Raw genomic sequence first — 15,122 nt, 5'->3', positions numbered from 1 at the left:
CCGGCGGCGGCCATCTTGAAAATATTACATTTCTAGTGGTCTGGTTTTGGTAAACTTTTGATATGCTATTAAGTACACGTTATACTACAATAAACCATTGGGAAACCTTTTGTTCCAATTTTTCTTGGGTCAAACCATATTTGCACCCGCCTATAACCCTGTATTCCTCACAGAGCGCCGGGTCCCCAAGCGAATGGCTGCTCACTGCTCCTAGTTGTTATAGGATATGTAAATGCAGTGGACGATTTTCACGTATATATGTGTGTGTGTGTATATATAAATATACAGGCAAAAAACACGCCAAGGAGTGGGGACTCGCCGCGCCTCCGACCAAGTGGAGCTTACTATGTAACCCTGCTCAGGTTGTGACTCTGTCTGTGTGTCTGTGTTCATGCTCTCATTGGCTCATGCCCCCATGTGACTCACATGTGTGCACTGCCTGTAAGCAGCCACCCGAGTGCGCCAGAGTGCAGGAATTTAGACAATGCTCTGATTACAATGCACACACACACACACACACACACACACACACACACACACACACACACACACACACACACACACACACACAATGTCAATGTTCTCTCCCCATCACGGTGAAATAACACGGATTACAAGTCCGTAAATACACAATATTTTCGAGCTGCATTCGCTTCCAGCGTTCGCGCGTCTTACTTGTCTATTCTACTCTAACAGCCATTCAAGATGTACCCTAAACCACACACACACACACACACACACACACACACACACACACACTCACTCACTCACTCACTCACTCACTCACTCACACACACATTTGAATTATTTTATTTGGATCTGCACAAAAAACGCAATACATGATAGATCCAAACATTGATCAGAAGAAGGTCACATCATTTATTTTTTTTAAATAATTTTTATCCCTCGATTTTGTAACCCCTTTTTTCACCCGGTGCCAATTTGCTAAGTGATCCTGGGCACTACACACCCCCCACCAGCCTAGGGAGGCCAGGGCCGAGCTCATGCCTCCTTCAATGCATGAGAGCCAACTGACCTTCTTGTCACCTGACAGGGGGGAGTTTCCCTGGTTGGACGTAGCGCGTGGAAGGAACACGTTATTCCAACCAGTTCCATTCCCCTCCATTAGTCGCCCCGGCTGACCAGTTTTTGTGAGGGTATTAACTACCCTAGCTAGACACGGGGAGAACATGCAAACTCCACACAGAGTAGGCCCTTTCGCCAACCCCACCTAGGGTATGGGCGCTGATGACGTGGAGGAGATGACACGCCCCCAGCGCCCACAGCGTCCCCGGCGGGAATCGAACCCAGGACCTTCTAGCTGTGAGGCGACAGCACTACCGACTGCGCCACCGTGCCCCTAGAAGGTCACATTATACGGGCAAACCAGATACAACTGCTGCACATGCTTAACACACAGAGGAAAAAAGATAACGAATTGATGACATACTATATACAGAAATTCAACAGTTGTGTTATTTATTTATTTTTTGCCACTCAAGGGTAAATGAAACATCGCCTTCTCCAGATAGACAGACTGCCCATAATAGCTGAGACAGAACAGTATTTAGCCAACTTTTTTGCATTTGTCTTTTGCAATCCTCCTAATTGCATGCCGCGGAGCACAAGTTTGTGGACGTGGCCCAGACTCCCAAAGACAAGGACAATAAGTTGACAGTTATATCCCAAGGCCATAAGACGTTCCACCAAAGTCTGATATTTCATACGTTTGGATGTAAAACAAATGTCCATATACAAATCACACACACACACACACACACACACACACACACACACACACACACACACACACACACACACACACACACACACACACACACACACACACACACACACACCCTCTGTGTGTACTAGCTGACCTACAGGCTCACAATGTCACATCCGTGACTCTTTTTTTTCTCTCTCTCTCTCTCTCTCTCTCTCTCTCTCTCTCTCTCTCTCTCTCTCTTTCTCTTAGGGTTACGAAATCGTGGGATAAAAAATGTGAGGAAAAAAAAGAACAGAGGAAAGAAAAAGTGAATTGCCAAATGTAATTTGCAATGTATATGGTCTTTTTTCTTGTTTCTTATTTTTATTTATTTGATCTCTCTCTGTTCATGTTGTACACCATCTGCAATGCAAACATGGTGCTTAATAAACACTAGCCTCGATCTCCAGGCTTTTATTGTTTAGTGTTGCTAAAAAATAAAAGCCTGGCCCAGCGCGTCGGTGTACTCGGTATGAGGAAGTGTTTCACTTCCCAACCAACCAGAGTGCAGTGGGCGTCGCTCGTAACGTTGTGTTAACGGGGCGGTGGTTGACGGACAGATCGGTGAACCAATGGGATCAGCCACAATCTCTCGCCGGCTCTTTACACCCGCCCCTCTATACACGAAATCAGGAGCGTTGGGGCAGTCTAAATAAACACAAGTTAAAAAAAAAATAGAGAAACACACTGCCCTCTTGCTGCTTTGGTATTTTCCCTGCATGGTAGACCAAAAACATCCTTGTCTACCAAAACAAAAGGTGAAAACACCAGCGGCTGACAGTGATAACTGCTGGTATGGAGGGAACGATGGGTAAAATATATATATATATACATTGATTTGTTATGTAAACACAGGGCAAAGTTACATGCCTTTAAGTAAAAGTAACAATACAAGTAAAAGGCCTGTATGTATAGGGTTAAAGTTTTTCAACTGATTTTGATCCTATATTAACTAGTTCAGCTGGAAACCCCCTGGAATCCCCTCAAGGACCCCTATAGTGTTACTATTGATAATGATATGGAGGTCCATTCACTTGATACCATACAACCCCTGAGGCATTAACCAAAAACAGCCGATACAAGCGTGTTTTTGCCGAAGACATTTGATGTAGACGGGGGGGAAATTATGGTGGTTGATCATGATCGGCCATTGTTGCCTTCTATAATCCCAGTCCCTGGTTGGTTGCCATGTTTGTCATAGTTAATAGTTCTTAACGAGAATATGAGGCCCCTCAAGATGGGATGCATTTTTACAATAATCCACCACCGACTGATAAGCCTCCTGTCACCTACGTGCCTTCCTTGTGACAGGTGCTTATTTGTTCAATTCTGGGGACAATAATGTCCTGTCAGTACGTGGGACAAGTTCCTGAACTGAGAGCTGTCATGAGTCATGCCAGCCATTTTGTATAAAGTAAGACATTGTTAAGCTTCTGTCGGGCAGAAACCTCATATCTCCATACGGTATATTTCAACTTTTTTTCAAAAATGTATGCTCTAATTCGTGTGTCTGTGGGTTTGTATAAATTGAACAATGAAAAGTATTAAAGGATCTACACCATGAATTTAAAAAATATATTTGATATTTAATATCATATGGTGTATGTCCCTCAAACCTTTTTCAAAAGGTTTGAGCCTAAATCATCACTCAGATATACTCATCCCAAGTCAATTGTCTCTGGCTTATACAGCACTTTCAGCTGCAATACCAAAACGTCCTCTTGGGCAGGGGGGGGCTACTGAGCAATTCTGTCTGGCCAGCATCAATGCAATGGCAATGCAAGTGATGTCACTTGCATTGCCATTCTGAAATGGCCTGTTCAGACACGCCCATTCTGAAAATCTCTGAAATGAGAATGAATGACTGAATGTTAAAAAACTGCATTTTTTTGGGGTACAAGAGACACTGGGGAGCCCAAAAAATACTAAAAACCAAAAAAAAAAATTCATGGTGTATACCCTTTAACAAGAACTTGATAATAACTGCTTTGGATCCATTGGAACACAAATGAGTTTTTCTCATTTCCTGGTAAGTAACGTTTTTGGACATGCAAGGTTTTTCCAACCCGACAGCGAAGACACATAATTATGGTCGAGCTCCAGCACAATGTGTGTACTTGTCATAACATAAAGATATGGTGGCAGACAGACGCATACAGTATATGAACATGAACACACAGACATGCACAGACAACTACAACCACTGTTTGAAACATGAATACCACACATAATTCATCTTGATTCATGTCTACCTTATTTCTTTTTAACTCACTAGGCCAGTGGTTCTCTAACTTTTTCATGTCAAGGACCCCCAGATTGACACTTATTAGCCCGCGGACCCCAGTTTGAAAATATATGCCAGGGACCACCATAAGAGAAGATTTTTACGGCTCTAGCAGTGATTCTCAACCATTTTAATTTCAAGGACATGCATTAGGCTACGTACCCACGTTTAATCTCTGGAACCCAAATTTATATTGTAAAATCTATGTTAGTAATGTCTTTTGAAAATAGCAGATCTACAAGATCACAATGATCTGCTATTTTCAAAAGATTTGTATACATTTGAAAATGTGAACATTTTGCTAATGAGTTATTTTACCTTTCTACTTTAAGTACATTTTGATGCCAATACTTTTGTACTTTTACTCAAGTACATTTTGAATTCCGGACTTTTACTTATTTCTATATTGCTGTATTAATACTTTTTTTTTACTTTTTCCACCACTGCGTAACTCTCTCTCTCTATAGCACTGCTTCCACCACCACCCCAGCACCACCAGTAGGCTCTGCTTTCCCTAAGGGTTCTGCATGTGTTCCCCTGGTGGGAGGTTTGCTATAGATGTAATATCTCCCCTGCTGTTAAATGGTTGTCTTCTAATGTGAAGATGTTCTCAAGCTATTATTGGTTGCAATCTATTCCTGAGTTATCTGACTGAACTCTTATGAAGCTGTACACAAGATGTAGCAATAAGGAATCAGTGAACCGTCGACCTACATAACCGCACGTCTTAATTAACCCATTAAGACCGGGAACGCAGCACGTGTGTCATTTTTAGATTTCTTTGGCTATTCAAAAATAGCAAATATACAAGCTCATAGCACGGCTATGAGCTTGTAGATCTGCTATTTTTGAGGAAATAAATAATGGAAATGTGTGCAAATCTTTGAATATATATATATATAGACTTTTAACTGAAATCTTTGCTTCTGGGGGTCCCTGGAACAAAATATTTTGAGATGGGGGTCTGTGGCCAAATACATATCATTGTGGGGGTCCTTGACATGAAAAAGTTTTAGAACCACTGATTGTTTTGTTTAACCGGTAGGATTTAGAAGACATTTGTAGAATCCCCCAGAAGCAAAGATTTGAGTTAAATCTCCAAAAATATATATATATTCAAAGATTTGCACACATTTTCCACGATTTTTCAAAAAATAGCAGATCTACAAGCTCGTAGCGAGGCACTCGGTGCCACTCCCTGTCTTAGTGGGTTAACCAAGCCATGCTACTCATACGCTGAGTCGTGGAACTCAGACGCTTGTGATTGTAAGGCAAGCGCTCTGTCTGACTGAGTTACATGGATGATAGCGTGCTTTTTCATGTTTCACCTCCACACTGATAGATTTAGATCCTTTCCTGAGTCCCACTCCATCCGTCTTTAGTGTTATCAGATTCAATGCAGCAGATCATATCGTAATACAGTGTCATATTCCATACAGCAGATATCAACAGCATGGATCTACAGAAACATGGGCTATATATATATATAGCCCATGCGCGACTATTATCTTCTGATATGGAGTCAGAGATTTTGTGGAGATGTGTGCATATTTGGAATGAATGCTTTTGCAAGCTATGTGTACACGTGTACATCCACACACAAGCGTGTACTGTACAAACACACACGCACGCACGATCACAGTCGTAGATAAACCAAACGGCACGTTGGCGTGTTTTGCAACATGTATGTTAGACTGCTGTACGTCCAAACAGAAAATAATAATAATACATTGTATTTATGATGCACTTTACAGTTTTGGAAATCACAAAGTTTGCTGCAGGGTTTGAAAACAAATGGCACACAAATTACAAAAGCAGGGCAAAAAAAAAAAAAAAAAAAGCATTCTGCAACAAGAAGACCCTTTATTGAGGAAAAAGGTTGATTATAAACAAATTAACTCTTTAACTGTTAAAACATCTCGTTAGGTGCCCTTGCCAGCGATTTCGAGCGTTTTTACTAACCTTTGAAAAATCATAGAATATTATTCTCCGCCCAGCGATCGCCTCAAAAGACGTACGGCGGTCTCTGAGAATCAGGGGGGAAAAAGCGTGCCGTCGCGATAATCCGTCCCATAGTTAGGGGCAGTTGAAAGCAACAGAAAGCAGAGAAAACAATATTTTATAAATCCTACAATATTAAACGAAACCAGCTTCCTTTTGTTGCGATCACATGATTTCTGGGTGTACTCTTCTTGGGTGATCCTGGGATCATTGACAGGCTGAAGAGCGCCCTCTATCGTAAAACCACCAAAAACACCACATGGCGAGAATCTCGTCAGTGGCGGTGTGAGCCTTGGAGTGAAATGGCAGTCAATAAGTTAAAGCTAAGAAAAAGCTTTGATAAAAAGGTATGTTTTGAGTCCATTTTTAAAAGCATTGGTAGATCGTGGGGCTCTCAAGTGGTCGGGGAGGGCATTCCCGTCCGTGGTGGCAGGTGGTAATTATATGTTCGTCTGAGGGAGGTCTGTGTAGGGGGGCATGGTGGTAATTATATGTTCGGCAGTCTGCCAGGCCCCATGTCTTCATGGATGATTTGCAGTGGTGTAAAGTAACTAAGTACATTTACTCAAGTACCGTAATTATGTACAATTTTGAGGTGCTTTTACTTTACTGGAGTATTTCCAATCTTCAATACTTTTACTTTTACTCCCCTACATCTTTGAGGAAAATATTTCACTTTTACTCCACTACAATTATTTGATAACTTTAGTTACTAGTTACTTTGCAGATATAAATAATTACAGTATGAAAAACACATTAACCACTTCAGTCCTATTTCATACCTAGGCTAATTGAAAATAGCAGATCTACAAGCTCACAAGCGACGCGTTGTGAGCTTGTAGATTGGCTATTTTCAAACATTTTAGTACTTTTACTTTTTTACTTTAAGCATATGTTTGATGCCAATAGCAATACTTTTGTACTTTTACTCAAGTAACATTTTGAACACAGGCCTTTTACCTGTAACAGAGTATTTTTATACTGTGGTATGGCTACTTTTACTTAAGTAAAATATCCGAGTACTTCTTCCACCACTGGAGGATTTGAAGCGGCCGACCCCAGCAAGGCCGTTCAGCGGGGTCCATTATTGCTGGCGTAGCAGAACTTCTCCTGTGGAAGCCATCCCCCCGGGTCCCATGCTGTATAGCGATGGATTCGCGTGGGCACCGGCTGTCTCCCACTGACTTAGCGGTAATAGACAGGTCCTCAAGAATAGAACGGAACGTCTCTTGTGCCACCTTTATCGTCAGTGGCGGAAGAAGTACTCAGATATTTTACTTGAGTAAAAGTAGCAATACCACGATGTAAAAGTGCTCTGTTACAAGTAAAAGGTCAAAATGTTGCTTGAGTAAAAGTACAAAATTATTGGCATCAAAATATACTTAAAGTACCAAAAGTAAAAATATTAAAATGTTGGAAAATAGCCTAGGTATAAAACAGGGCTAAAGTGGTTAATGTTTTATAATATAGTCATTTTTATCTGCAAACTAGTAACTATAGTTTTCAAATAATTGTAGTGGAGTAAAAGTACAATATTTTGCCTCTGAGATGTAGCGGTGCAGAAGTAAAAGTATTGCAAATTGGAAAGTTGTACTTAGTTACTTTCCACCACTGCTTATTGCAGGGATGACAGGACTGGTGTCAGCATGGAAGTGCTGCTGTCATGGTGGTGTCATGATGCAGGATGTGCCCTGCCAGCCATGTTTCTGGGCTTCCCTTGCCAGGGAACAGGGTAGCAGCCTCTGGTCGGAGGCAGGCCGGGGCCATTCCTGCTAACTATGTGTATCCAATATGTATTGTGTGTTGTGTACTGACATTTAATGATTTAGTATTTTGTTTGTATGTTTCTATGTGGACCCCAGGAAGACTAGACGGTTGCTATGGCACCAGCTAATGGGGATCCTTAAAGGGATAGTTCACCCTAAAAAAAATATCTTATTTTCTATCAATTACACACCCATGAAGCATTGAATTCAAGGCGATTTTTTGACGCATTCCTGAGCCAATAATTTGATGAACGGGTGTATTTCCGGTAGGAGTCTCCATACCGGACACATTAGCATCTTTCCGCCGCTAATCAAATGATTGGCTTAGGAATGCGACAAAAAAACAAAAAATCTCCTTGAATTCAATGCTTCATGGGGTGTGTAATTGATAGAAAATAAGTAATTTTTTGGGTGAACGACTCCTTTAATACAACAATCAAACGCAGGGCTGGGCAAAATATATACGGGTGCATCTCAAAACATTTGAAAATGGTGATATCATTAGAAAAGTGAAACTTTCATTTATTCTAGAGCAGGGGTCTTCAATGTTTTTCAGGCCAAGCACCCCCTAACTGAGAGAGAGATGAAGCAGGGACCCCCTCCATATTGTAAGATTGTGTTTCAGATTAAAAAATGTTTTCACTTGGTCTGCTCTTTTTTCCCCTCTACACCTTCACCTCTTTGCCATAAATAGCAGATCTACAAGCTCACAACGCCTCGCAGCGCGAGGCGTCGTGAGCTTGTAGATCTGCTATTTTCGGCTAAGAAAAGGGATGCTACGGTTCAAGTGGTTAATGTAAAAACAAATCATATCACACAAATATTTGGCGGCCCCCCCTGTAGTAACTCTGAGGGCCCCCTAGGGGTCCTGTTGAAGACCCCTGTTCTAGATTCATTACATATCAAAGAAAACCCTGGGCTTCCATAACACCTCAGCAGCGCAACAGGCCTCCATGTCACGCCACATTCATTCACATTCAACTTGTTCAGATGTAGCCCAGACCAAGTATTGAAAGCATAAATTAACAGATGACTCTAATATTTTGAGATGCTGGATTTCAGATTTTCTTGAACTGCATGCCGTAATCATCAATATTAAAACAATGCAGTGTACAGGGCTTAACGTGGTTAACATAATAGTGTTCCAAAATCTGACTGCTGGGTTTCTCTGAAACGTTACTCACAGCACTTTTCCACTGCATCACCGTACAGCAGAAACCTTGTATCTCTGTATTTAAACCTTTTCTTTTCTTTGTTTTCCTGTAAAACAATGCCCTACTTCATCATATACAGGATAGATAGATAGATAGATAGATAGATAGATAGATAGATAGATAGATAGATAGATAGATAGATAGATAGATAGTGTGATAGTGTGATAGACAGACAGACAGACAGACAGACAGACAGACAGACAGACATACAGACAGACAGACAGACAGACAGACAGACAGACAGACAGACAGACAGACAGACAGACAGATAGATAGTGTGATAGTGTGATAGATAAACAGACAGACAGACAGACAGACAGACAGACAGACAGACAGATCCCAAAGGAAATTATTCACACACATGTAGCAAGAATAGCCGATCTACAAGCTCACATCGCGACCGGTATGTGCTTGTAGATCGGCTATTTTTGAAAACTTTTAAAAGTGAAATGTGTACATTTAAAAAGGTGTGTCTGTGGGTTTTAACACAGACACATAGAAAGGTATTAACAAGAGCTTGCGACTAAATAATAACCATTTGGAACGTTCTTTTTTCCCCCCATTTCCAATGGTGTAAAGTAACTAAGTACATTTACTCAAGTACGGTAGGCCTACTTAAGTACAATTTTGAGGTATTTTTATTTTACTGGAGCATTTTCCCATTTTCCGTACTTTTTCTTCTACTCCACTACATCGCAGAGGCAAATATTGTACTTTTACTCCACTACAATTATTTGGAGACTTTAGTTACTAGTTACTTTCTAGATTTTGTTTTATTACAAAACATACATTAACCACTTCAGCCCTATATACATTTCGGCCATTTGAAAATAGCTGATCTACAAGCTCACAATGCGTTGCGATGCGAGCTTGTAGATCAGCTATTGTCAAAATATTTTTACACATTTTATATATTTGAAAACGTTTGAAATGGGTAATGACTCTGAGTACTTTTACTTTTGGTACTTTAAGTACATTTTGATAGTACCAATACTCCCTGCATCTCTGAGCACATACATTATTAACAACACTACTTGTGAGAAACCGGACCCCAGTTTTGAGAACCATGCACTGGTCTATAAAAAGACACAAAGATACATTTTTAGGTGGTTAACCCATTAAGACCGGGAACGCATTTGCGTCACTTTAAGATTTCTTTGACTATTAAAAAAATAACAGATCTACAAGCTCAGAGTGCCGCGCTATGAGCTTGTAGATCTGTTATGTTTTGAAAATTTGTGAAAATGCGCGCAAAAATGTGCGCATATCTTTCAATATATAAGTTTAACTCAAATCTTTGCTTCGGGGGATTCTACAAATGTCTTCTAATACTTTAGTAGGCTACTTTTACTCAAGTAAATTTAGAATTCAGGACTTCACTTTCAGACACGCTTAGTGTACTGTTGCTTTTCACACCTTCCTGTGGAAGGTTTCACGCACACACACACACTTGTAACAGAGTATTTCTACATTGCAGTATTGAAACTTTTACTTAAGTAAAACATTTGAGTACTTTTTCCACCACTGCCAATTTCCTGAAAAGTAACAGTTTTGGACATATAAGGCTCCTGACAGCTACAACTGCTAACGGGGGACTTCTTATTTTCTCTGCTGAGTAGTTTATTTCTTCTCTTTTCTGCAATTTTCCTGATTGAAGCCCTAACTATGTGCTGCTAAGCTGATCCTCACCTCTAGTCGCGGTATAATTCGGTGGCGGTTATTTGAAGAGCGTCAGTATATATTTCTCGCCCGGCGCAGCAGGTGGAATCAGCAATAAGGAGATAATATTCCGAGGTATTACCGGTGTGTTTAGGTGAATAGATATCGCAGATCAAATCTCGGGCGGATACGCGCCGCTGTAACGGCCTTATTTTAATCACTTTCCACTTTCTGAAGCTTTCCAGATCTCCTATCTTCTTTACATATTTATGATGTAAAAAAAAGAAAAAAAAACGTGTGTGTGTGTGTGTGTGTGTGTGTGTGTGTGTGTGTGTGTGTGTGTGTGTGTGTGTGTGTGTGTGTGTGTGTGTGTGTGTGTGTGTGTGTGTGTGTGTGTGTGCGTGCGTGCGTGCGCGTGTGTGTGTGTGTGTAACTTTCCACAGGAAGGTGTTATGTGAAAAGCAACAGTAAAGCGTGTCTGAAAATGTGAAATCTCTCTCACTCACTACCTCCTCCCTTCCTCTCTGTGTCTCTCTCTAATTTGGTGGTTCTCAAACTGGGGTCCCTGGGACCGTCAGGGGTCCTTGAGGGGGTTCCAGCAGGTCCCCAGTAATATTCACTTGCATTTCATCGCTGTTGGGGTGTAAACCTCTAAATGAATGCCCTACTTCATCATACAAGAGTGTCGCACAAATGTAGTGAAAATATCAGATCTGTGTGTGCTCACAACGCGTCCCATAGCGATGCGTTATATTGTAGATCGTTTATTTTCACTGTTTTAAAATGTTTTTAAGATAAGATAAAGGAACGGTCGCTGTCGGGTTTCCACCCAACAGTGACGATCTTAAAGGGATAGTTCAGTTTTTCTATCGATCAGTCACCCCATGGAGTCTTGAATTCATGGATATTCTTTTGTTTTTGTCGCATTCCTAAGCCAATAATTTGACCGACAGCGAGTTCCGGTAGGAGACACCTTTGTGCCTCCTACCGGAACCGCTGCCTACCGGTCCGCTGGTCATCAAATTATTGGCTTAGGAATGCGACGAAAACTAAAAATATCCATGAATTCAAGACTCCATGGGTGACTGATCGATAGAAAAAATGATTTATTTTGGGTGAACTATCCCTTTAATACTTATCTGGTTTTCTGCTTCTGAAATCAAGCTATAACACAACAACTGATTCTAATAATTTAATGTATTCTTATTATCAGAGAAGTGTAATTTCATGAACTCATAACTTATTTCGTGTTGAGACTGGCTTCACTGCTGCTGCAGTCATTTACAACAGGACTGTTGACTTCTCCCTAAGATCAGTGCTTCTCAAACATTTTCATGACAAGGACCACCAAACTTATGTATATTTGACCCCCATCTGAAAATGTCTTCTGTTTAACTGTAGCCCCTCTCATCACACAACACCAAAGAGTCAACCCCACAGTACAGAGAGAGAGAGAGCTGTAAGTCCTATTGTTCTCGTCAGCCTGTGTCGCAGTATCAACCAGCCTCCTAGGGAGCTCTTTGATTTATTAGACTCAAAAAATAAGCCGTGGCCGTGTCTCTCTGCATGTGCAGCCATCTTGAATCCAGCTAACAAAAAAAGAAAACGGGGGCACAATTCAATAGATGCTTTCCACCAATGCATGCTAATGAGGAGGCAGCGCTGGCGCTAATTGCCTCCGTGTCTGCTTCAAAGAAAGGAATGCAGTGGGAGGAAAGTACATTGACTCAAGTATACTGTTCTTTGAGTATAATTTGTCTTTTTTCTTTTTGAAACGTCACTACTCCACCAATACATCTCCAAGGCAAATATACTACATTTATTTGACAGCTTTAGTCACTTTTCATTATGAATGAACCCATTTAGACCTTCTACAAATACCTTCTAAATCACAATTAACCCATTAGACCTTCTACGAATACCCTCTAAATCAGTAGTTCTCACACTTTCAAGATTTTTCAAAGAATGTTTAAAAAATTGCAGATGTACAAGCTTGCAGCGAGGCATGAAGTGACGTGCTGTGAGCTTGTAGATCTGCTATTTTTGAAATACCCAACGCACAAATCTAAAATGCATTCCTGGTTTTAATGGCTTTACTTTACCTGAGTATTTCCTTTTTTTAATGTTGTGCACTTTTACTTTGGTTACTTCAAGTATATTTTGATGCCAATACTTTTGTACTTTTACTCTACCAAACTCTGAATACAGGTCTTTCACTTGTAACATAATTGTGCTTTTTTAATTGCTTCTTCCCCCTCTACAGTGTATTCTGGTATTGCTACTTTCACTTAAAACATCTGAGTACTCCTTCCACCACTGACGGAATGTGCCCCTTTCTTCTCCTCCCCTTGTCTCCGTCTAGATGTGAACGAATGCGAACGGGAGCCTTGCAAGAACGGGGGCAGCTGCACGGATCGGGTTGCCAACTACTCGTGCGAATGCCCAGGAGAGTACATGGGCAGGAACTGCCAATACAGTAAGTGACGACGTCTCTTCTCTTATCCGTCTCCGTCTCTCATGGGATTGTCTCGAACCTCTCTTTTCTCTTTTCATACTACCAAGAACTAAGTGAACCGCGGGCGAGTGACGCGACGGTTCTCAACCATGTGGACCGTGAGGGTATTCGCCATATTCACACAGTGGCCATTTTGATATTAAGTTAATGAAATAATTCCACCCCCAGGCATTTCTTCCCAACCTGCAAATATGTCGTGAGAGCAAATATATAGTCAATTGCAAGTGGTCCCTCAACTAATAGGCTCTATGCATGGCAGCAATGTTGGAATGACATCAGGCCCCTTCCTTACTTGCTTGTAACAGGTGTTATCAATGATTCTAATGAAGGCTCCCCCATAACTCTGAGAGTGTACAAATGGAACCAAAATGATCTGGTTCCATTTGTACACTCTCAAGAGTTACAAGCCCGTAAGGGGTCATTTGGAACCCCCTCAAGGAACCATGAGGGTCCCTGGACCACACTTTGAGACCCACTGTCGGACTATTGGGACGTCGGAATAATGGGAGGTCGGAATTATGGGAGGTCGGAATTATGTGCGGACCCCTAATATCAGCGCCCTGCTGACTCTGTTTGACCAGAGTGGAACGCAACCTTAATTAGTATCATTGGTAACACCTGGGCCACCTGAACACTTTCAAAATGTTCAGGTGGACCCTTGATCCAGAAAAGGTTGAGAACCAACTGGTGTAAACATAATTTCACAGGTTCACAGGTTAGGATTTGTTTCCATATCTACTATGGCTCAATTTCACATAACATCTCTGTCGGGTGGAAACCTCACATGTCCAAAACTTCAAATTGAAAAGTATCAAAAGTAGCATATCTACAAGATACACAAAGTTATAAGGAGATAAAAAAGGTTTCTGCCCGACAGCAACGATAAGGTTCTCAGAACCTCATTTCTACGTCCTGCATCAGAGTCGGTGTCTGTACGGTTTTGTAGTGGTGGCACTGCAGTAGCAATACTCCCTGCGTCTCTGAGCACATACATTATTAACAACGCTACTTGTGAGAAACCGGACCCCAGTTTTGAGAACCACTGGTCTATAAAAAGACACATAGATACATTTTTAGGTGGTTAACCCATTAAGACCGGGAACGCATCTGTGTGTAATTCTTTGGCTATTCAAAAATAGCAGATCTACAAGCTCATAGCGCGGCACCGAGTGCCACGCTATGTAGCTTGTACTGTAGATCTGCTATTTATTTATTTTTATGTGAAAATTTGCGCAAATCTTTCAATATATATTATTTTTTAAAGCAAACATTTTTAACTCAAATCTTTGCTTCTGGGAATTCTACAAATGTCTTCTAAATCCTAACAGTTTTCTGAAAAAAACGTATGTAGCTTTAATATCAGTGGCTCTCAAACTTTTTTCATGTCAAGGACCCCCACAATTATATGTATTTGGCCGCGGACTCCCATCTCAATTTTTTTTGTTCCAAGGACCCCCCCAGGAGCAAAGATTTGAGTTAAAAATGTATATATATTCAAAGATTTGCACACATTTTCAGGATTCTTTTTAAAAAATAGCAGCCGCGCTATGAGCTTGAAGATCTGCTATTTTTAAATAGCCAAAGAAATCTGAAAATGACACAGATGCGTTCCCGGATTGAATGGGTTAAATATACATGGACCTTACAGTTGTTCATTACTTCCACATAATATACCTAGTAGTTTAAAAACTTTGTTTTCAGTATTCACCATGTTCCAAGCATGGTCAGAATCGGAATCAACTTTACTAGTCCATAGCCGGGAATATGCGCAGTCAAAGGTATTGCAAGTCTGACTATATGCTTAGTTGAACTTTGGGAGACCAAGTTTGTTGCGGTCTTGCATGTTAATAATGACATTGATTGAGCACAGCTGGTGAGACAGACAGTCTGGGGCTGGGGGAGAGAGTTGTTCAGA

General features: G+C 41.0%; 1 protein-coding gene across 1 annotated transcript in view; it reads left to right on the top strand.

Annotated features, from left to right (window-relative positions):
• Positions 1-15,122, top strand: part of edil3a (EGF-like repeats and discoidin I-like domains 3a) — a gene marked incomplete at its 3' end in the record, with an annotated part of 278,314 nt that overhangs the window by 150,353 nt on the left and 112,839 nt on the right. The window contains exon 4 of the mRNA XM_080433840.1: positions 13,055-13,168. Within this exon, the coding sequence (XP_080289966.1) occupies positions 13,055-13,168 (114 nt within the window). The remainder of the gene's footprint in view (positions 1-13,054; positions 13,169-15,122) is intronic.

The sequence above is a fragment of the Gymnoscopelus braueri genome (assembly GCF_963280865.1).
Source record: "Gymnoscopelus braueri genome assembly, chromosome: 7".
NCBI lineage: Eukaryota > Metazoa > Chordata > Actinopteri > Myctophiformes > Myctophidae > Gymnoscopelus > Gymnoscopelus braueri.
The sequence above is the reverse complement of the archived record's forward strand: the minus strand, read 5'-3'. Positions and strand labels throughout refer to the sequence as shown.